The 24,886-nt window shown below is 42.6% G+C and overlaps 1 protein-coding gene across 2 annotated transcripts in view; it reads left to right on the top strand.

Moving 5' to 3' along the window:
- The window catches only part of GALNT14 (polypeptide N-acetylgalactosaminyltransferase 14), a 610,663-nt gene that overhangs the window by 549,908 nt on the left and 35,869 nt on the right, over positions 1 to 24,886 (top strand). For both annotated transcript variants that reach the window (XM_030196114.1, XM_030196115.1), the window contains exon 9: positions 3,520 to 3,623. In XM_030196114.1, the coding sequence (XP_030051974.1) occupies positions 3,520 to 3,623 (104 nt within the window). The remainder of the gene's footprint in view (positions 1 to 3,519; positions 3,624 to 24,886) is intronic.

A 24,886-nucleotide genomic window follows, 5' to 3' on the forward strand; every position in this document is an offset into this window, starting at 1 on the left:
CTAAAAGTATGGTTAAACTGCATATACTCCAATTTCCAGACTTCTCTGTTGTAGCCTGCAGAAGCACCTGGTTACACTGAGACCATATAACAAAAGGGAAAACAAACATGTACAGGGAGATTCAGCCTGGAATGGGTCCTAGTGGTCACTCTTTTCTTGGAAATGTTATGAAAATGCTCTTGGTCAGGGCTTTTTTTGAGTGGGTACTTGGGGGTACTGAGTACTGGCACCTTTTCCATTGTCTGCTAAAATTGACCCATGGACCCCAAGTTTTAATGAAAGAGCTCAGGCTCTACACACCAATTCTGCGTTGACATAGATTCTGTGACTGGTTGCAGGGTCCTAGCTATTGTGGGGTGGGTCCCTCAGTGATCACCCCACCCTTGATGAGTGGCCTAGCATTTGAGTACTGGCACCTTTTTTGCTAGAAAAGATGCACTTCTCTTGCTGAACATTAGCACAGGGAGAACAAGTCTTACTAGGCTGCCCAACTTGTTGCATATCACATTCATTAGGTAAGGCTGTTTGAATTAGTAACAGATTTGACCACATTATCTATCCTTATCTAGTTTTAAAGTTGCCATGCTAGAAATGTGTTTCCATCTCAGTAGTATATACTTGAGAGAGGCTAAGGAGCTCCTTTTCAAAGCACATGGATGTTTCAAAATGGCCCCCAAAATGTCCATCTGATAAAAACATCCAAATTACGATTTTAGAACTACAGACTTTGGATGTCCTACACTGTATTTCATCCAAATAGCAAGGGGGTTTGTTGTGCACTTGTTTTGGGTGGGACTAGGGAAGGCCCAAAATTAGGATATTTAACATCAATAATTGAAGGGGAAGAAACTTCCAAATCTAAAAAGAAGGATGTTTTTATTTAGAGCTGTTTCAGTCATATCCAGGGTACAAGAAGGTTCTCTGATTGAGCAGCTGACCACTGGAGGGAATAAGGCTGTCCCCCTCCCTCTCCCCTGAAAATGAAATTGGAAAGCAATACCAGGCTCTATGACAGCTTCAGGTATTATGGGCATTGTAAACAAAGCTCAAAGCAAATTTGAGCAGTAGCTTAGTGGTCAATGCAGTGCTGTGGTGTACCCAGGTTGGCTGCCACCTAGGGTGGGTCACCGTTACACCCTCCCAGTGCATTGTGTGCCCCTCCCCTCGAAATGCATCATCCTCACCACCAGGGGGTGCACAGACAGACATGCTGCTGTCAGTTCCATCGGTTCCCTGCCCCACTGATGTTACTTCCTGTTTTGGGGCAGGGGACCGGCAGAGCTGACAGCTGCGCGACTGCTCCGTGCACCCCCTTGCTGCCTGCACCCAGGGCAGACTGACCCACCGTCCCACCCTTGGTACACTAGAGATGCAGTGGACTATAAAGCAGGGAACACAGATTCAATTCCCACTTTTAACTCTTTTCCCCCCCTTTAAATTGTGAGCCCTCCAGAAACAGACATATTAACTACTGTGCCTAAATATTTATGATACCTGCAAGTCTGAAAGCTATTGAGGTGATGTACAATCAGTTAGAATACTGTAGGTATTTCCCTATTCCCGAAGGGCTCAGCATTTAAATAAAGGCGTTGTAGGGGGATATGAACCTGGGTACCCTGGTTTACAGTCCACTGCACTGACCACTAGGCTGCCGCTCTGCTCTGCAAGGACATCTGTGTGGTCATTTCTGTAAAAATGCTGCCAGACAGCCTTTCCCTACTTTTTGGGCGTTCATAATTTGGACGTTTCAGTTTGTAAAATGGCTGTTCATTTTAGACCAGTGGCGTAGCTATGTGGGGCCACGGGGGCCTGGGCCCACCCCCCAATTTATTCTGGGCCCCTGATTTTGCTGGCGGGGTCCCCAAGCCCCGCCAGTTGAAGCCTTCATCCAGCGCCGGTCTCGGCACCGCTGTGTTGCCTGCCCTGCTGCTCTTCCCCTCACATCCGGCACACTCCTTTTAGTGACCCCCGCCAGCCAAGGTATTAAATTGCAATGGTGAGCTGGCGGGGAGTGGCGAGGCAGCGGCAGAGGGGGCAGTGAGGCGGCAGGGGTGGGAGATGGCAGGGCTGCAGACCAAAATGTGCCCCCCTCACCTCGGGCTCTGGCCCCCTCCCACCTCGAGGTCTGGCTATGCCCCTGTTTTGGACGTTCTCATGTATTTTTGAATAGGAAACCCCCAACATCTTTCCAGTTCAATGGCTGTGAGATGGACCTTTTTTATTGGACGCTATGAGCAGAACGTCCAAATTCTGACTTGGACATTCCTTTGAAAATGCCCTTCCATGATTGTGTACATGTTTGTTTCTGTGTCTGAGGTAGTCAGTACAGAATGCATGTGATGTGCAAACTCTAGATGTGAGCGTTATATGCTGTAGGCTGTTACTGAAAAATAACTCAGCAAACATACTGTGATTTGCGACAGTAAAACTTCCACTGATAAATTATTTTCAGAATTCCTCTCATCAGTACTGTGGAAAAAGCCAACTTCTCTTTAGATTGCTTAGCATTTTTAGGGAGTCATTTGCTAATGGTTACTGTGCACTCTCTGTCTGCTGCAGGGTCCACTGTATTCCTAGTTGTTAATTGCATCAGTACATCACTGAAACAGGACATTCGGTTGCCTGTGTGATGATATGCGAGCCATGTTCATCAGCTTCCCGTTGTAATTTGCACTTGCTGTTTAAACTCCATGAATGTCCACAAACGATAATGACTATATAAATGCAGTTCTGGTTTTTAGAAATGCTCATTGGCAAGGCATAACCATGAAGAGGCAAACAGTGGTGGCTGGTGAGATAAAGTGGCAGAGTAAATCATTGGTCCTATGACACAACAATAGTAAAAGTGCTGTGGCTTGTGGTAGAAGGAACAGAGAAACCACAGAAGTGGAATGAACACCAATATCCCACGGGGAATCACACAAAGAAACAAAGAGTGGGAACGAAGTCAGGCTTTTCAAAACAGACCAAAGACGCTGAATAGGAATAGCAAATTTTAATAAAGGATGACTCCAGGAGTCTTGGTAAACGTGTCTAATGTCTGTAAGGTGGCGTCCAGAAGTGACAGCATCTGCAATACCCACCAGAAGTCTTTATAAAGACCACTACGTTTTACTTTTTAAATATCCTTCTCTGAAGATCAAGATTGATAGACTTGTTTACCAAGACTCCTGAAGAAGGCACTTTTAGTGCCGAAACATGGTACTGTGTAGAGTCATCCGTTATTAACATTTGCAATTCCTACGCAGTGCCTTTGGTCTGTTTTGAAGAGCCTGACTCCATTCCCATTCTTTGTCTCTTTTTGTGGTAGAAGGGGGCAATGGGCTAATTGGATTTCATATGAAATAATTCAAGGAACACTTGTTTTTCAACATAACCTGTCCTAGAAGATCTAGGAAAGAATATGCTGAATTTTAGAAAAACAAGTCAAATCTTTAAACAAGTATTTGGAGTTTAAAGTTTCTATAATGCTATAGGTTTTCTGTTAATGTTTAGTGTTTTCCTTTTTCTGATTCATAGAACTCCTGTTATTGCTGGGGGCCTCTTTGTGATTGATAAATCCTGGTTCACTCACCTGGGGAAGTATGACACAGCTATGGATATCTGGGGAGGAGAGAATTTTGGTAAGTTAACACCACTAAAGTTATCAGAGAAGTAGAAAGACTACTTAAAAAGTAAATTGATTTATTGATGTACAGTAGAGAACTGTAAAGATATGTGAAGTTTGGAACAAAAGACTTGCAGCCAAGTCTTTTCTGTGAAATAAATAAATGCATACAAAGGTTTAATGCAGGGGTGTCAAACTCATTTTGATGTTGGGCCTCACTGACAAAAAAGCCACCTTGAGTATATTTGCATTCTAGAAAATCAAGTTAAAAACCTGTTCAGAACTTTTGTGTTGAAGAGCTGTTCCTAATCATTCAATAGACAAAAATATACAAAAAAGTGGAGAAAAAACCTCAGTGAAAAATTATCATCAGCCCCATAATAGTCTCCCATTCTAGGCCAGCAATGTGCCGATCACAAGTATAAAACAAAAATAAAACTCCACTCTTCATCAAATTTTATTTAAATACTTTAAAGTTCATTATACTTGTCCTTAGTATCTTATAGAGAGCTCTTACCAACACAAAGTGTAAAAACGACGTGAGATGATGTGCCCCTGTTTTGTGAAAGCATTGCCTCAGGGGAACTTGCATTATTAGGCTTATAGATTATCCAAATAGCAGCTGAATATCATTACTATTAGGATAATTTTGTGCCTCCTCCCTCGCTTCACTCTCCCTCCACCCTTTCACTACATAGGCAATGTCTGGCTAGTTAGAGATTTTTTCGACTCACTGGACTCCATATTGAAACTTAAAAATACCACGATAGCAGGACTGGCATTGGGGGGGGGGGGGGGGGGGGGGGGGGGAGGGCAAACAGAGCAGCTGCCCTGGGCCCCACAGCTCCAGGGTCCCCATGGTCCAGGCATCTCTTCCCCTTCTCCCCACCACCGTCTGTCTCCTCCTCCCTTCCTGATCATCTTTAAAAATGTATTTCCCTTCTCAGAGAGGCCCCAGCGCAGCAGCTAATCTCACAAGCTCCCTGCTGCTGCCCCAAGGAGTTCCCTCTCTGCCACAATCTGCCCCCCTCTGACACAATTTCCTGTTTCTGCCTGGGTGAATCGCAACAGAGTGGGAAAGTTTTGGGACAGCCGGAGGCAGCTTGTGAGGATGGCTGCCGCACTGGGGCCCCTCTGAGAAGGGAAATAAAAATTTTTAAGAAGACCACAAGGTGAGGGGAAGAGAGGGAGATGGACTGTGGTGGGGAGAAGGGGAAGAGATGCCCAGACCATGTAGTAGCAATGCAGGTGGGAGATCGGGGGGAACAGGGATCAGGGGCCCCCTCCTTAATTTCTGCCCCAGGCCCCACAATGTCTAAAACTGACCCTGCATAATAGCATACTTATATGGCCACAGATGAATGTGTAACTCTATTTGATACCAGCCCCATAGGGTCTAAAGACAAACTTCTATTTTTGGTTGGACATGATGCTGTACCACCAGCTGGGTCTCTGACTGGATAGATTACTATACTTTAGTGTTTCTGTGAGAAGGAGCCAGAGAACTAAGGAGGCCCCAGCTGGGAGAGAGACAATGAAACCTGCTAAAAGGAAGAGAAATGAGAGAGTCTCTAAGTGGGGGTGTTGACCGGGCTTCAGACCCTGCACTTTTTTCTTCTAAACTGGAGAAAAGATCAGCATGTGTTCCCATGGATCCTCTATAGTTTAGACCACTGGACTATTTTTGAATTATTTTGGTTTTGAATAAATTAGAAGCATATAGATCATTTTTGAAAACAAGTGCAACAAAGGAGTGCGTGATCCTAAGGCCAAGGCCACACAGCATCTGCTGGTCCCAACCCAATGACATTTTCTGAAGGTGGACCCTTTTAAACTGTACCTAGAATGTGACCTACCAAGAGCAAAAAGGGGGTTATATTTATATCTGCCCTACCAGGCTTAAGTTTTTTTTACAGTAAGTTATTTTAGACATCTACCATCCTTTTATTAAGGAAATACCTCCTCTGAGTTTCCCTTCATGATTCCTTGACATTTTTCTTCTATGGAAAATGTGTCTACCTATACTTTGACCAAACTACACATTTGAAAAAAAAAAAAAGTTAAGAATTAACCTGTCAATCTTAGCAAAGTCTATGGATTTCACTAGAAGCAAACATGAAAGAAGTCCACCACCTCTGAAAGAAATTAACTTTCTTACAGTTATGGTTGTGCAGGCCAACAATATATATTTTGTTTAGTGTCCTATGTTGTTTAAGAGGTTTTTTCATTCTATTTGATTTTACAAACTTTGTTTTTCATTTTGGGGACAATGTAGTCAATGGTGCACACATGGTGCATACTGTTACTCAAACAGTACACCCTATTATTGAAACAGTGCACATTGTACACCCCATTGCTCAAATAGTGCACACTGTAACTCAAACACTATTAACAACACAGGAAAAAAAAACCAAATTACAGGGTTTTATTTTCTCTATTTCAGGTTAAAAAGGAGATGAAACAACATGGGACATATCATTGTCATTTCCCATAACTTAAAAGCACCCAGCACTATGTAAAACTTTCATAGCAGTAGACCCGGTTTCAACTCTACATTGGGCATCAGTGACAACTCTTTTCATACGAACCACTCAATCTGCGATTCACCCTCCTCCTCATCAACCACTCTTTATTAATTTCAAACAGAAATTAATATTAATATTACTATTCTCAAACAGAGTTATAAATGTACTTATCTCAACTACAAGACCCACTGCCAACATGGGCCATGTTTTGCCATTAGCTGTGTCAGGGTGGAGCCCTAAAATAGAACAAACTCATGTCACTTAAAATCTTCATATATCACAATTAAAACTAATTTAATTTACTGCTAATTCCACACATACTTAATGTTCTTTAGTTCGGTATCACTTAGCATTACATCCTAAAAATAGTGCCCCGAGCACTCCCTCTACTAAACTGAAAACATAATCACATGACAGTGCTTTGTGTTGATGACCTCCACTGTTGCTTAAAAAAGATAATCGGACTTTAAAAATTGATTGTCATTTTCCATGTTATTTCAAGCATATGCACATCATTACAACTGAGTTTTTCAGGAAAAATGTCCTAGCACTGGGTATTTCACTGCCTCGGAGCAAAGATGATTCCCCAATAATCCTGCAGAAAAAGGCTGCATGCGCTTACGTACAAGGGAATGCAGCCCTCTGATCGTGGGCACAATTTATAATGTGTGCTATCAGAAAACGACATTACCTGGCTAATCACACTTTAGAGCTCAACGTTCAATAAGTATTTCTTTCTGTTCCCCTTAATTCAGTGCACATTTCAATTGAGTTAAAATGCAGACATGGACTGTTCTCTGTATTTTAATTCTATGTGCATTGTCAGGACGCCAGTATCACAGCCTCTTTATGCTAGGTAAAACTTGTGCATCAGCAGAAGAGTAAGGAGATTGGATTCTGGAGTCTCCGGCTGTTAGACTCCCCAGTCATAAACAACAGAACATACTCCTTTAAAAGTGTAAATCACAGATGGGTTATGATCGGAAACTATTCACTTAAAAAAAAAGGGAAAGAATGCTGCATTGCTTCTTTCTGCAACTCAGTTCTAGCTGTTGTCCCATCCAGTATTTTGGATCAGGATCCCTTGTTCTTTCTTCAGTTTCTCCATCAGTCCTTGATGCCTTCCAGAGCTTGGTACAATGACCAGGGTATCAGAGCCAAAGATTGTTCCTTTCACTTTGTAGTGTAATTGCAGGGAAGCAGAAACCATAGTAACATAGTAAATGACGGCAGATCCAGTCTGCCCAACAAGATAAACTCATTTTACGTGGTATGTGATACTTTATACGTATACCCAAGTTTGATTTGTCCCTGCCTTTCTCAGGGCACAGACTGTAAAAGTCTGCCCAACATTGTTCTTGTATTAAAAGTTCTGAAGCTAACGTTGAAGCCCCTTAAAATTTACACTCCAGCCCATCCATATCTATTCAGCTACAATCAGGGCATAGACCATAGAAGTCTGCCCACCACATATAAAGAATTCAATCAGGGCTGGGATTATATACCAATCTGTTTCCCTCCATAAAGGGTTTCCTCCTACCATTTCCTCACCTGTCAGGAAAGCATTCTTTTTTTTTTCTTTTTTTTTTTTAGAAACTATTGGTATTCACAAGACGAAGTCCAATAGTGTAATGGAGCCACCAGAGGTATCTACCGTCCTCACAATGCAGGATTTAGAGGTCTTTACATAAAATAGTGTTATTGTGCCTAAAACATAACTCACCATATTAAAAGGAGTGAGTTAAATATTGATTTTTCATGTTGTCCTACAGAACAATTCACCTTCTTTGAGTGCATTTTAATATTTCTCTTCCTAACACACATCTTTCAAAATGTTCCTCAGAATAGCATTTGAAAGTTAACCATCCATCCAACTATGCTTTAAAAAAAAAACAAAACAAAACAGGACATGAAGCAGAGAAAGAAATATGTTTGGCTTTGCTGAAGAATTTTCGAATGGAGTCGGGCCCAACCCCTGAAGTGAACTGAATTCATCCTTTCATATTCTGCTGAGGTATGCACAGGCCAAATGGAAGCTGCACATGGATGCCCTTGCTCACGGCACATTCTCTACCCGCCCTTCTGGTTTTAATGGGATAAAGCAGAGCTGAGAATCAATAGGCCCCAGTGTCTTGAGCAGAATGGTGACAGCAGCACGAGTACAAATGGAATTATTTAGAAGCTGATACGCTCCTCGCGTCAGGACAGGAGGTCGTGCATGGCTGAGCCAGAACAAGCTGATAGTTTAGGGGCTGACACTTTCTATTAAACAACACAATCTACAGACAGACGTTTAACCGAACACGATAGCTTTTAACAGGAGCACGCATGAGTGCAGAGAAGATGAAAAAAAAAAGAGATTGATATTAAAATTTTCAGAGCCCTTTCCCTTGGTGGAGTGCTGCTTTACAGAGAACCTGCTCAGCGCTGCCTGTATAACTAAACTGTCAGCTGAGCTCTCTTGGGTTGTACTGTACTCTTGTAGAGATCTTTGCCTTGTATTTTTTCCAGAATGGTTGGTTATAAACAAGGGGAAGAAGGGAACCTCTGAAATAGCAGCTGTAATGATTTCAGCCAGCAGATTTTGCACCATTTCACCGGCAGTGTGTTACACTGCACCCCTAAACACAAAAATCAAGCTGTATTGTAGAGTTAAAACACTGCTTAGGATTTCAAAAATCTGCTTGGCTGATTTTGACACTGTTGATCAGAGTTGGTCGAAGTTTGGAGGATTAGGTGACCACTCTGATGCAGGAGCATATGAGCCAGAAACGTACTCTGTGCAGCAGCACACCCCCTAGTGCTTCCGCCCTACCCATTGAAGCCAATGAAAAGGGGGCCATTTTGGTGCTCCTATCTCCCTCGTGCCCTCTGCAGCTGCAGCGGCCACACGTACCTCACTATGGGACTGGGAGCAGAAGGAACAATTTCAGGCTCAGTGGAGGTCTGAGAGGCAGCAGCAGAGCCTGCTCTTTTATTATTTAATGTCTCTGTGCACCCTGTGGGAAATATAGTAAGGTCCTTCAAAATGTGTTGCTTTATGAATGCTGATGACCTTCAGTTGTATGTTCTGTGTTTTTCCAATTAGGGCATAGTTAATTTGGCTGCACATCTTACAGCTGTCACTGAGTGAATAAGAATAGATTGACTGTTTCTGAGTAGCATAAAACCACATCATATTATCTAGAATTACAAATCTTATGATGGATTGCAGAACTCTGTGTAAGCCTAGTCTCATCACAATGTTCCGGGCACCAGCTAGCTCTTCGGGTCAGCATCCGAAACCAGGGTCAGAGCAAAGGTTTTAGTTACTCTCTGAGCTGAGCACAGGCTGGGGCTGGAGTTACTCCAGTGGGCCATAGGGTTCTAAACCACACTTTTACTCTTTACTTTTCTTTGTTAGTCTGGGAGTAAATAAACTTCACTGTCATTCAAAGAAATACTCCAGTCCAGGTTTTATAATCCAAACCCAAACTTTACTAGCGTTCTGCAACAGGCAGTTAATCCAAACTTCATATATTCTGGAGGCAAACAGTTATTCCAGTGTCAACAGGTCAAATTATATCCAAACACATAATTTATTCAAAATGAGATTAAGTGCCAGTTCAAGATTTTGATGTAGCTAATTAGTCTATTTGTAATTCCTAGGGTATCTACATATTACAATACTAGATTGTGAGCCCATTAGGGACGATACCTGTACCTGGAAAAGAAAAGAATTGTAAACCGCTTAGGTCTAGGCGATATATAAATACCGAAAATAAATAAATGTGTACAGCTCCTCCAGTCCAAACACCCATCCTTTAGAGCAGAATAATCCAAGGCTGTGATTGCAACACTTTTGCAGCAAGCTGTTCTCCTCTTAGGACCAGACCTCCCTGTCTGTCCTTCCCTCCCAAAGGAGCACCTCTCTGGGCTACTGTCTTTGGCTCCAAACAGGCTCTTCCCTGTTCCAGCTCCCAGGCAGGGTTCCACTGCTTCCCACATGAGGCATTCCTCCACTCCACAGTTAATGATTGTACTGGCAGAAACTTCCACTTAGTTCACCCTTAGTTTATTGGGCCTATCTAGGACACCCTCTCTCCTCACGGGTCCTGACAGGGGTAGAGGCAACCAAAGACCCTGTGCTCTGCACCAATGAAGTCTGATTGAGAACAGGAGATGGCATGACATCAAAAAATTGAAGCCACTTAGATTAGTCTGTTTCCCCTTCTCCGCATAGTCATTGTTCTGCATACACGCAAAATAAAGCAAGCAAACCTATGAGCTGCTGCATCCACGCTGTTGTTATTCTTTATTGTTGGTAGCATTTTTATTTAATCTCACTTATATTTTCACACATGCCAGCTTGTGCAGCATACAGATGTACACAGAAGAAGTATAATAACAGAAAAACATTTCGTAGATAGCGTAGTAATTTGTTATAAATTGAATCAGTGTGTCATTTGGAGGGGCTGGTTAGCATGTGTTATATATCGTGCAGAGATTTTTTTTTCTCCTGGTAAAGGGCCACTAAAACAGACATCATGATATAAGAATCAGATGCTCAACATTCAGAGTTTCTATCTATCTATCTATCTATCTATCTATCTATCTATCTATCTATCTATCTATCTATCTATCTATCTATCTATCTACTTATTTATGGCAGTTATATCCCACATTAAAAATGAGTTAGTTTGAAACCTGGGAGCATGTAAAATCTTTTTTTTTTCCTATGCCTAAATCAAAAGAGAAAGATGGTTTGTGGGAACTTGCTCCTTTTGTTTTGTGGAATACACTGGTATATTATAAAAATGCACTTGTTTATTACTACTATTTAAAAGAAAGATTTTAAATAGTGAGGGTAGAGCTACCTTCATGCAGATGTCCAGAGTCGGTCTAAATAAGCCAACATTTTCCAGTTCTGTGATATATATTTGTAGCCACATTGAGCCTGCAAATAGGTGGGATAATGTGGGATACAAATGCAATAAATAAATAAATATATTTATTTCTTCTTCAAGTCAGTTTTTAGTAGCATTTTCTCAGTTATTACCCAAATGCAAACACAATTATAATGTTAATTGATAAGTTTTGGATGTGAATTCTATTATTCTGTCTCACCGTATTTCCAGTTTTGGCACCGTATAAGTCAGCAGAAGGACAAAATATAAGAAAACAAATGTACTGCATTAGGGGCTTATAGCCCATTTAGTTTTATTTAAACAAGTGAGAGATCTGCAGGAAAGAAAATATTTATTTTTGTTATTTTGACTTATGAAAACCACTTGTCCCTGAAACATGCTCAAAACAGAGTAATCCATTTGTACAAAAGAGATGAGGTGAAGATGTGATTCCATATGCCCCAATGAAAGGAGAGTTTACTTCCAATCTTAATAACCCCAGACTTCCCAAGACAGATTACAACAACAGTTACGATGAACCCATCAGTAAACAGGATATCCTCACTGAAATTTGGCCATGTATTACTGTATTGTTTAGAAAAGTGTAGAAAAATGAGCACAAAATACAGCCTTTATTAGTGCTGTGATAAACAGTTTGTTTTCATGATATTTATGTCTATACTAGTAAAAGAGGCCCGTTTCTGAGCAAATGAAACGGGCGCTAGCAAGGTTTTCGTCGCCAACACCCCCCCCCCCTCCCTCCCCTGCCATTGCTCCGCCCACAACGTCATGACGTTTGACGCGAGGGCGGGGCCTGGAGCGATTTCACCCCCCCCCCCCGCCTCCCTGCCTCCCTGCCAACCCCTTCGTTGTTGTGCCATTGCTCCACATTCGAGGGCGGGGCCCGGAGCGATTTTGGTGGCTTCACCACCACGAACCTTTGAACCTTTTTGAAGGAAGTCAGGGCTTGGCTTCACTGATGTCAGTGTCCTCAGAACGTTGAGGGTGAGTTTTATTATAGTAGATATGGGTGTCACAACTTCAAATTTGGGACTCACTTTGGATAGGAATCTTTCCTTCCACATTTGTGAGCTAGATGTTGGTCATGGGTTTTTTGTTTTGTTTTGTTTTTTACCATATTTTATGAGATCAGACATCTCAGCCCTTGGGAGAGACATCATTTGATTAAGGTGATACATTCTCTGGTGACTGTCACATTAGCTTATTGTAATGCCTTGTTAACTAGTTTGCCAAAAAAGCATCTTTATTGTTTGTAGTTGATTCAGAATGAAGGTGCAAGAGGAGGGATTATGTGAGTCCAGTTCTCAAATCATTGCAATGTTTATCTCCTGAAGCCCCCTTGAAGTTTCAGATGTTAGCATGGGTTGATGCAAGTATTGCATGGGATTGGGCCATTCAATTTGCATAAAAGAATTAAAAGGGGATTCTGTTCACACCTTTCTCAGAAGCTCAAGGTGAGTTCCATTCAAGTACAGCAGGTATTTCCCTGTCCCCAGAAGGCCTACTAAGGGGCCCTTTTACAAAGGCGCGCTGAAAAATGGGCTGCGGTAGTGTAGATGCGCGTTTTGGGTGCACGCATATTCATTTTTCAGCGCACCTGTAAAAAATGTCTTTTTAAAATTTTTGACGAAAATGGACGTGCGGCAAAATGAAAATTGCCGCACATCCATTTTGGGTCTGAGACTCTACCGCCAGCCATTGACTTAGCGGTAAGGTCTCACACGGTAACCAGGAGGTAATGGTCTATGCGCATAAAATGCCAATTACTCCCTGATTACTGCCCGCACACCAGAAAATAAAAATATTTTTGGGTGCACACAGCGGATGTGCATCAAAAATGAATTACCACAAGGGCCATGCGGTAGCCAGGTGGTAACTCAAAATTGATGCGTGTTGGGCATCTACACGGCTTAGTAAAAGAGCTCCTGGGTTTGTATCTGAAGCAGTGATATGCCCAAAATCACAATGAGCAGTACTACTACTACTTAACATTTCTACTACTTAACATTTCTACAGCGCTACTAGGGTTACGCAGCGCTGTACAAATTAACAAAGAAGGACTGTCCCTGCTCAAAGGAGCTTACAATATAAAGGATGAAATGTCAAGTTGGTGCAGTCTAGATTTCTTGAGTAGAGGTGTGGTGGTTAGGTGCCGAAGACGACATTGAAGAGGTGGGCTTTGAGCAATGATTTGAAGATGGGTAGGGAGGGGGCCTGGCGTATGGGCTCAGGGAGTTTGTTCCACGCATGGGGTGAGCAGTAGTGGGATTTACTACTACTCCTCATTTGTATAGCACTAGTAGACATATGAAGCGCTGTACATATTATATACAGGTACTTTCTTTGTCCCTAGAGGGCTCACAATCTAAGCTTTTTGTACCTGGGGCAATGGAGGGTTAAGTGACTTGCCCAAGGTCACAAGGAGCTCCAGTGGGAGCAGAACCCAGGTTGTCAGGATCAAATCCCACTGCACTAACCATGAGGCTGTTCCTCAGCTTCTTTGGGTTTCAGCCTGCTGTTCAAACAGTAGGCTATTTCTCTGCCCTGTAAATGTTGTATTCCTTTCTGATAAATTGTTATATTCTTCTCAAGAAATTTACATATGGCCTGTTAGCAATTCTGCTCATTTGTCGCCAGATTCAGTAGAGAATGCACAGATTTGGCCACGAATCCCAGATCTGCGGGTAAACTAGTCAATTAAGTCCTAACAAATCAATTATTGGTGTTTAACAACTACTTAATTGGCAGTAGTTAGGAGTTATGCGTGGATGTGCCCTATGCCCTATTCTATATCATTCACACCTAAATTGTATAGCACACAACTCAAATGGGGGCATGGCCTTGGGAATGGCATGAGTGGGTCAGAGGCATTCCCAGAAATTAGGGGCGATGTTGTAGAATTCCTGGATTTGCGCGTCCAACTGCCATCAGTTGGGTGTGAACATTTAAACCAGCTTTGGGAAATTGTAAGTGCTCAAGAGGAGCACCAAGCGAGTATTCTGTAAAGGGCACTCTGCACAGAGGAAACCCTTTACAGAGTACTATCTTAGCATGGATCATTATGGCGTCTAATTGTGGGCACCATTGACTGAATCTGAACCTTGGTGTGCACGTGAGAGCAGACATTTTCACGCAAGGAAAAAGACTTTGGAAGCAATTGGCTGCAGGAATTCATGCACTTAGAGATATGCTAGATTTCAGAAGGCAGGTTAACACCCAGCTTTTTCAGTCTATGTTTGGCAGGTCTCTTTTATTTGCATGCTTTGTCTGTGTTGTTATGTGAGTTCTTATATTAGTTTTGGCAGTGCATTTTTTCTAGCGAAAAAGGTGCCGGTACTCAAATGCCAGACCACCCTTCGGGGGTGGGGGAGATCACTGAGAGACCCACTCCACAATAGCCAGGCCCCCTGCAACCAGTCACAGAATCTATGACAAGGCAGAATTGGTGCACAGAGCCTGAGCTCTTTCATTAAAACTTGGGGACCATGGGTCAATTTTAGCAGACAATGGAAAAGGTGCCGGTACTCAGTACCTTCAAGTACCCCCTCAAAAAAAGCCCTGGGTTTTGGTGTGTTTAATGTTGGATGCATTGTTATACCACATACTGTTTTCATAAGCCAATCAGATGTTACTTGTAAATCTGTATATCAAGCCAATATACATCATACTAAAACTCAACTAAACTGTTATCCTCCATTAAATTATTTCTCATTTTCTGCATGCCTGCAGTACCTGTCTCAGTCACGTCCCTAGGCCCCATTAGATTTTTTAGCTTTTACCTCCACAGATCTGTTTTGTCTTGGCATATTTGAGGCCTAAGTGCTTAAAACAAAGTTAAGTTGTAGCCAGCTCTGTAACCGGTAGGCCTGTGACTGGTGAAGCAGAAAAAAAAAATGCCTTTCCTTTCTCAGGGAGACAGAACATAATGGCTCGGAGGAACCTTTTACAAATTAGACTCTCTTACTAGAGTAATTAATTTTTCTTCATGTTCTATTTACGAACCGTGTGTGCAGTCTCACCCCACAGGGCTGTAGAAACCTTTGTTGGAATATTTATTTATGCACCTGTTGTTTGCTCAGAGGCTGTTTTTTGCCACTCTTGTAGAATAACGATCCTGACTAGTGGAGCACTGTAGCTCTAAATGGTGCAGTGCTGAGGTTGTTGCAGTGGATAGAATCGGCAGGACACCTCCGAGATATGAGCGGTGCACTGAGTTTTCTCCATTTCATGCTTAGGTCAGCTGCAGTAAGACTTCAGGCAGCAGGATATTATGGCGATTTCCTCCAGCCTCACAGATGCGCTTGAGAAATCTAAAATTTGTTCGAAGTCTAAACCCATCTTGATCTTTGCTTTCTCTCAAGTTAATTTTTTTAAAGAAGGATTTTAGGAAGATGAAGTGGGCTTTTTCACAGGCGGAAGGAGAGGGGACTTATGTGTTTTGGGCAGTTCATTGAGGATAGGCAGATTCTTTCTTTTAGGCCTAGATGCACAAAACTCTAACGACCCATTAATGACCCTCTAACGACAAAATTTGCGGCCATTGCATGCATTATAGGCCTTTTTCTGAAGCCACTAGCAGATAACGAAAACGGAATGCAAACCAGAAACTACCATTGAAATGTGGACAATTCGCTATGCACTAACCATACCGACGATTCTAATGAATCATTTAACGTGACAAATTTAGCAAGCTCTCAGACCTGTCGTTCAGGCCTGAGCTGTCATCTCCCCGCTCCCTCCTGCACCTTAAAAATGCAAGCTGGCATGTAAAAAAAAAAAAGTTATATAAAAACTCAAACCGGTAGTTCCCCACTTCCCCCTGCACTAACAAAAACAAAAAAAAAAATTCAAATAGATCGGGAGGGGGCAAAGGCACTCATCAGGAGCGTCCTGTATGGGCGCCCTTGCCCCCCCCCCCCCCCCGAGATCGCCACTGTTCCCCGCTTCAGCCGGTTGTAATAAAAACAAATCTCCAAATTTTCTCATCCCCAGTCCCCCTCCCTTCCTGTGTTTCCTGTCCCTTGCTCCAGGGCTCCACCTCCCGCCATCCTCCGCCTCCGCCCCCGTGCTCCGCCCCCTGGGATCGTCGCCGCCGCTCCCACCCTCCACCTGACCCCCCCTCCACATTACCGTCCCGTGCAGTGCCTCTCACATGTATGCGAAGGTGCTGCACGGGATAAAACATCTGCTTCTCCCTTCTCCGACGTTGTTCCTGGGCCCGCCCTCCATTGACGTAAGTTACCTACGTAGATAACGTAGGTAACTTACGTCAATGGAGGGCGGGCCCAGGAACAACGTCGGAGAAGGGAGAAGCAATTGGCGATCAAATGTTCTATCCCATGCAGCACCTTCGCATATAGGTGAGAGGCGCTGCACGGGACGGTAATGTGGAGGGGGGGTCCGGTGGAGGGTGGGAGCGGCGGCGACGATTCTAGGGGGCGGGGCACGGAGGCGGAGGATGGCGGGAGGTGGAGCCCTGGAGCAAGGGACAGGAAACACAGGAAGGGAGGGGGACCAGGGATGAGAAAATTTGGAGATTTGTTTTTATTAAAACCGGCTGAAGCGGGGAACAGCGGCGATCTCGGGGGGGGGGGGGGGCAAGGGCGCCCATACAGGATGCTCCTGACGAGCGCCTTTGCCCCCTCCCGATCTATTTGGATTTTTTTAATGTTTTGGTTAGTGCAGGGGGAAGTGGGGAGCCACATGTTTGTGTTGTGGTTTTTTTTGGACGTTTGTGGCATGCACAGAGCAGCCAGCATAACGCTTGGCTGCTCTGCGCATGATTTAGGGGCCGATTACGACGGGGATTACGATTCAGTGATACATTGTACTTCTGGATACCGCAACGAACATGTTTGACCTGTTTTTTTGGTGCATGCTTCGGTTTTTCAAAATCGTTAAGGACTTTAACGATTTAGATTTTGTTACGTTTGTTTGATGCATATGGGCCTTAGTGAACTGTGGTAAAGATATCAACTGCAGCTATGAGATATATTCCCCTATCTTCAAGATAAGCATTTTAGTCAGTCTAAGTGGAGGGGGGGTGGACTGCAGAATGCTTTTGAATGACTGGTGGGGAAGAAGGTACCAAAGGGATTGCATTTCTCAATTATATTCTATGCTTAATGATCTGGGGGACTGGAAGCAGAGTTACACGCGCACATGGGAAAAAGTTTGTGGATGAGAAATGGAAGGATATCTCTTTATGCACTCACAAATTGTCCTATGCGCCTCAGATTATGGAAACTGTGATTAAAGTGTTTGTATGCTAGCACTGTACACCAATCAAGCTTAGTTAATGGGGAAGGGAGACGGGTTATGTTGGCGTGGGTGTGGGGAACAGGGCTCTTTTATGCATATTTGATGGGGGGGGGGGGTGCCCTAAGATTCGAGTGTTGTGGAAAGAGGTATTTGACTACGCACATTTATTGCTGGGGGCACCTGTTCCATTTATAGCTGAGTATGCTTTATTAAATGGGAAGGTCCTTAAACTAAGGGGTGCAATGGACAAGTTGATGCTACTAACGTTTGTGGCTGCTCGCCTATCTATTGCATAAGTGAAACCCAGAATCACCAACTTTAGATGTAAAATCTAAATTGAGCGCTGTATGTGACGAATATAGATGGATGGCAATGCAAAATCTTAAAATGAAGCACTTTCGGGAAACGTGTGGTTGCTTTCTCCAAGTGGGATTATAAGGGAGAGAGGGATGGAAGGTGGAGGGGAAGGATGTTATATTGTTATACTGTTGTTTTATTCTTGCTCTCTGTGAGTTGCTTGTTGCAGTATAGTTTAAAAAAGTGTAAACTGTCATACGTTTTTGTGAAAACCTGAATATAGTTATTAAAATGAAAAGAGGATATTAATTCATATTTATTTCTATAGTGATTTCTAATGTTTTGGTAAATTTTACCAGGTAAGCTCAGGATCTGCCACTGATTCCCAAAAACTAAGGACTTCACAAGGGATGGGCAAGCAGGGCAACCTGGATGTCAAGCCAATAGGCCAAAACACTGCATGTTTGATTTAGTCTGGAAGTCTCAATTGTGGAAGCCTGAAAAGAAAGGAGGATACTAATTGCACCTATTGGTCTGGGCATCATTTTGTACAGAGATCTAATCGAATCTCATATTTGATATACCACTAAATTTCACAATGGGTCCATAGTGATGTACAATAAAATTACTCCAATATACAATACAATAATCATACTTGCAGAAACACAATTTAGAATAAAAGATCTAAGTTATCTATATGACATTTAAAACTAAACATTCTTGGAATAAAAAAAGTTTTCAAATTTTTACAGAATGAACCATAAAAAACTTCCTGTCTCAGATCTGGGTAACCTGATATGAGTACGAACGTTTATGATTACGTTTCGAAGTGATGTGTTTATAGTTGGATATATAAGAAAATTACTATTCTTAATCCTAGATGTCCTGCAAGGTTTCCCAGAAAAGGAAAATTCTGCTTTTCAACATCTTTAGTAGATTTCTTAGAAGAGAAAAGCAAGATTTTACAAGGGTATCTGTCACCGGGTATTGACATCCCATTAGCTAGACTGCACTGTCAAGCTTAGAAACCTGCTAATCAATATTCAAAAGCAGTGGTGAGCCTGTTTTATTTTATTTTTTTAAATGCCAGCCACATTCAGTGTAGCTAGTGGATCAGCTGTGGCGCTGAATACACATATAAGGTTTGGCTGTACTACATATACAGTACCTATGTAGTTTAATTTAGGACAGAATTTTTCTGGCCTGTTAAAGCACTTACTGATATAGCTAGCAACTGACTCCACCTCGGCACTATCTGTGTAGTACTACAACAGTTAGATGGCTTTTCAGTCGCATTATCTGTATAGTGCCACTAAAAATCTTCGGATAGGGGATGTCCACATTTAGCCGCAGTCATATGGGGGATAATTCTATAAAGGGGTTCTGGTAACGTGAACGAAGGTGGGTCCAGAGCCAGGGAAGACAGAACCACACAGTTGCTGTAGGTGAAAGAAAATACTATGTATTGAAAGTATCAGGTAGGGATCCTGTTCATTCACACATAGGAAGGAGAAAATAAACACAAAAACCTTCTTTAAATGTAACAAGGTACTCCGGTAGTCTTCTCCTGCAGGGCCATGGCGTACATTACTTAGTTCCTCAGCACAGCAGTACACTCTAACTGTCTCTGGCCTGGTTTCCCAGAGTTACCAATATAATCTCTAGCAGTTACTTGGGTCAACGTCCAAAGTTGCAAGGTTCCAAGTTGAACTTGGCCTACCTGACTGTAGCAGTTGTAGTTCACACGCAGGTAGTGCAGGCAAATGCAGTTGGGTGTTGCTGCTTCCCTCTGGGCCTCCTTAACCTATCTATGCCCTAAGCTTTTATACTTCCTGGTTCCACCCCTTCTGTGTCACTTCCCCCTTGGGCAGGACTATGGATGTTAAGGTGGTTCTGACATTGTGAGGGAATATCCTTAAGAGGGAGTGGCAGCGTTCTATAGACTCTCTCACAGGGGTGCATACATTTAGGCACATTCAAAGCACCTACTTGAAGCTTATTCTATAAAGAAAAATAGATGCATACTTTTCTTTATAGAATATCAGTATAACATGTCAAAAACATGCCTTGAATTAAAATACAATAACTTATACCGGCCATAGAGCTGCTGTAAATAAACATGCCTAAATTACAAATGAACACGCATAGATGATAATATTCTATAATCTATATATGTAAATGTGCTCCGCCCAGACTCCGCTGTGTGAATGCCCACTTGCAAACTACAGACTATCGCATTTAGGCACCATTTTACAGAATAGGTCATTTCCGTCTCCTGACTGGTTAAGTCGCTTGTTTGGGGCTGACCGCTAATTTTCAGTGGCATTTAACTGGTTAGCGCCACTGAAAATAAACAGCATTGAACTAAAAACCGGATATTTTGGTGGCATTCTGTAGGTGGAGACAGCACTTGGCTGGTTAAATGCTGATAATCAGAACTTAACTGGCCAGATTAACTGTGTAAATTTGACCACAAAAGTCAGTCCTATCTTTATGCGGTAACCCATAACTGATTAAGTGCTGAATATCGCACTTAACTAGCTCTGCATACCCAGAATTTCAATGCTGGTGCCCAGACATGGCAAAGACATTGAATTTCTAGGTTTAATGCCAATGACTAAATATCACCACCAGCTGAATATTAGGACATTATTTATGTACATTCTTAGTGCCTCATTCTTGCTGCTCTCCTAATAGAATTACCTCCTAAGGGCTGGATTCAAATAATGGTGCCAAAAATTAGATGCCATTTTATAAAACTCAGCACCATTCTATAAAGGACATTCTGTGATGAGCACTCTTTATAGAATAGTATACAGCACCAATTCCCGCACCCAACTGTGGTCACAAGGACTTATGCCAGTTGAAACCTGGAGTAAATCCTGTTGCACAAGTTGAGTGCACTTCCGTAGAATTCTACAACAACACACAACTTTTCAGAATGCCCTTGACCCGCCCCTCCCATAGCCACACCCCCTTTTGGCTTGTACACTATGGGATCTGTGCAACCTGTATTATAGAATAGTGTGCAGAGAGTTGCACAAGCAAATCTCAATTGATGCTAACTAACATTGATAATTGATTGTTAGCAGCCAACTATTGACTTAATAGCTTGTTAACCAATTGAGTTTCATGTGCATCTCAGGATTGCACCCAATTTTAGGTGTGTAACTTTTGCCAACCTTTATAGAATCAAGGGGTAAATGTGTAAGTTCCTTTGAATAATAGGGCCCTAGTTATTAACTCTGTTGGTAAGATAAGTCCCATTGGAGGCAGTACTGCTATCATGTCTTAACATTTCTATAGCATAGGCGTGGGCAACAACCCAATAGGGTTTTCAAGATTTCCACAATGAATATGCATGAGATCTATTTGCATACAATGGAAGCACTACGTCCAAATTCATTGTGGAAATCTTGAAAACCCGATTGAGTTGTGGCCCTCGAGGACCATGGTTGTCCACGTCTGCTATTGCATTACTAGGCATATACAATGCTGTACAGGTACTTGTGCTGCACAGGCATATGGGGCAATTCTGTACTCACATTTACACACCCCTTGTGTTTAGAATATTAGCACTTCACGAGTAAGTGTACACTTATCCAAAAAAACCTAAGTGCTATTCTGTAATCTAGATGCATCTGAGTAATGCACCTAATGCTATTCTAGCAGGCTCATTTTCAAAAGAGATGGATGTCCATCTTCCGACACAAATCGGAACATAGATGTCCATCTCCCAGAGATGTCCAAATCGGTATAATCGAAACCCGATTTTGGACACCTCTAAATGAAGTGCACTGGTCCATTGCACTTCATTTAGAATGAAGTCCATCGCAAGGACGTCCAAATTTCAAGGTGGCGTGTCATAGGCGGGACTTGGTCGTGCCTAACACTTGAACGTCTTTGAGCTGTAATTGAAAAAAGCAGGGACGTCCTAAAGTAAAACTTGGATGTTTTCACTCGGACGTGTTTTTTTTACGAGTAAGGCACAAAAAGGTGCCCGAAATGACCAGATGACCACCGGACGGAATCAGGGATGACCTCCCGTTACTCCCTCAGTGGTCACTAATGCCCTCCCACCCTCAAAAAACATCTTTAAAAATATTTCATCCCAGCCTCAGATGTCATACTCGGGTCCATGACAGCGCATGCAGGTCCTGGAGCAGTTTTAGTGGGTGCAGTGCACTTCAGACAGGCGGACCCAGGCCCATAACCCCCCCTACCTGTTACGTTTGTGGAAGAAACAGCAAGCCCTCCAAAACCCACCACAAACCCACTGTACCCACATCTAGGTGCCCCCTTCACCCGTAAGGGCAATAGTAGTGGTGCACAGTTGGAGGTAGTGGGTTTTGAAAGGGGTTTGGGGGGGGCTCAGCACACATGGTAAGGGAGCTATGTACCTGGGAGCAATTTATGAAGTCCACTGCAGTGCCCCCTAGGGAGCCCGGTTGGTGTCCTGGCATGTCAGGGGGACCAGTGCACTAGAAATGCTGGCTCCTCCCACGTCCAAATGGCTTGCATTTGGACATTTTCGACATGGACATCTTTGGTTTCAAAAATCGCCGAAAGTCAAAGACGTCCATGTCTATGAACGTCCATCTCTAAGAACATCCAAATCCAAGGTCGTCCTTGATATTTTAGAAACGAAAGATGGACGTCCATCTTTTTTGAAAAATACGGTTTTCCCTGCCCCCAGATTTGGATGTTTTACAAAGACGTCCAAATCCCAACTTGGACGTTTCTTTCAAAAATGCCCCTCTATATAACTCGTCTACAATTCAGTGCGGTATACAGAATAGCACATAGGACCTGAGAATGCACCTACATTTAGGAGTGGCCATTTACACCTATATGTAGGCGTGTTCCCCTGAATTCTATAACAACATGCGTAAATCTGAGTAATGCCCTTGACACACCCACACTCTTCCCATGGTTGCGCTCCCTTTTCAGCTATGAGCATTGGAATTTATGCACGCCTCTGTTTAGAATACGCCTAAAAAGAAGCGCATGTAAATTCCAATTATTGCTAATTAGTGATGATAATTGGTTGTTATCGGCCAATTATCATCATTGATTGGCTTGTTACTCAATTGAGTAGTGCACGTAAATTGGCCGTGGGCACAATTTAACTGTGCTACTCGCCATGCCTTATATAGAACCTGGCTCAATAGAGAGATTCACACTTCTGCAGAGCATGAATAAAGCATGGACAGGGCTTCTAGTTAAATGTGTAATTTACAGAATGCTGTACGTTATGCATGTCACTGCTACGTTTAGGCACCTGCAGTTATGTCAGATCTATGGCAGGTGTAACTAAGGGCATCTAAATATTAGGCACACTGATACTGGGTTACACTAGTTTTCTATAACAGAATATGGGCCCTCCTTTATAGGACAGACTCCTAGTGTACCTTCTTGGAGTGCCTAAATGGAGGCACCTAGTGGTAGAATTGCCGCATCGGATTGCCAACACCATACTGTTCTTATTGCATGCCTCATCCAGTACATCAGAGGCTGCCAAGTTAATGGGGGGGAGGGGGCATAGTTTTATAAATCATTGTTGGTACGTGAAGCTTGTTTTACACATGGAAAAAGACTCATAAAATTACACAGCGGTATTTAGGTGCACGAAAAGTACACAGACCAAAGGTCTGCATGTACTTTTACGTGGACCACATATGGACATTCCTGGGTGTGTAATTTGTGTAGTGCAGAGGTGGAGTTGCAAGGAATGCACAGAATGCATTAGGGCAGGTATAAATGTGTGTGTGGGAATCTGCTTGCTACTGACAGTGGTGCTGGGTGCCATTTTGTCTATTTAAAATAAACAATTTTTTTAATATTAATCATACAAAAGCATGGCAACTGATTCAAGCCACTAAGATTTTAAAACTCCTCCTACTTTGAAATGATTAATAATAGGGAAATCAGTGGTCAAATCAGTAGACCTCTTCTCAGAGAGCAAAAGATCTGTATCCCTTGCCTTGGTTGCAATCAGTAGCTGAAGGAACAAAGTGCGTGTGACCTTTGATCATCACTTGTTGGTGCCACATTTTAAATTGCTTATTATTTGTAGTGTGTGGTGTCATTTTCTGAGTCATCGAGTTGGCACAGTCCAACAATGCTATTAATACGGCTATTTCCCGAGTATACATTCCTACGGAGTAGCTGTTACCGGAACTTCTAACGAGGGAGACACGGCCAGGTCCTGTTTGGAGTCCAGAAAGATCTGTTCACTTTAAAAAAAAACATACTTAACTGAATGCAATTTAACAACACATCTACAGGGAAAATTGAGCTAGAAAGTTCCTCCCAATTGAAAAACTCTTGATCGGAGTTTCAAAAAAGACTGACGTCTTTTTTGAGTTTGTCTGGAAATGTCCGGAAAAACTTTAACTTTACAATTCAGAAAAACTTCCTGTCTATATTTGAAAAAAGTCTTTAGGATCCAATCCCGGTCCGGCTGAAGAACAAAATCCACAATTAAAGTGGCAGGTTCTACTCCCAATAAATCTATAATTTGAGATAAATTTAAATTTAACTCTTCAAATGGTATCTCTGTATTTGTTAATATCTGATCCGAAGGTTTCTTAGTATAGGGTGCAAGGTAATATTTTTTTGAAACTGGTGGATAGAGTTGCTCTGATACTTTTAAGACTTCTGAGGGATACCTCTTAAAAGTTAATAAAGGAGCCACAGCTGGCACTTTTGGGAAATTTATAAATCTTAAAGTTTTCATCCTTTGTTGATTTTACTAAGTTTTCTATTTTCCTTTGTAATAAGATGTTTTCTTTAATCAATGCCACTTGGCTTTCTTTAGTTTTAACCATATCTTCTTTAATTGTTTGCTCAAAAATCTGAGTTTGTTGCATCTGTTTCTCCAATTCTACCACTTTGCCCGGGAGTGTTTGAGTAACCATCAATATTGAGGAAATTTTCTGTGTAAAATTATTTTCAAAACTCACCAAAGCGTCCCAGATATTTGCCAGGGTAATTTTTTCTGGTTTCCTCACCGCCAAAATGTTAGCGTGCAGCTGAGTCTCTTCCTGGGCTCTCCCACGACACACAGCCTCCACCTCCTTCATTTCCATTTGCATTTGGCAATCCATTGCTCGTGGCTGCCCCTGCTCCCAGATCAGTCATCACCTCATCGGGTCTGAGCGATCCGGGGCGTCCATCTTGCAGTGTTGCCGGCATCACCGGAGGACTCCGCTCTTCTGGGCTCAGTGTGGTGTCCCCTTCAAGCGGGGAAAGCGGTTCTCCTCTCGCCACTCCTCCCTGCTGTGAAG

This window comes from Microcaecilia unicolor, chromosome 3, assembly GCF_901765095.1.
Source record: "Microcaecilia unicolor chromosome 3, aMicUni1.1, whole genome shotgun sequence".
In the NCBI taxonomy this organism is placed as follows: Eukaryota; Metazoa; Chordata; class Amphibia; order Gymnophiona; family Siphonopidae; genus Microcaecilia; species Microcaecilia unicolor.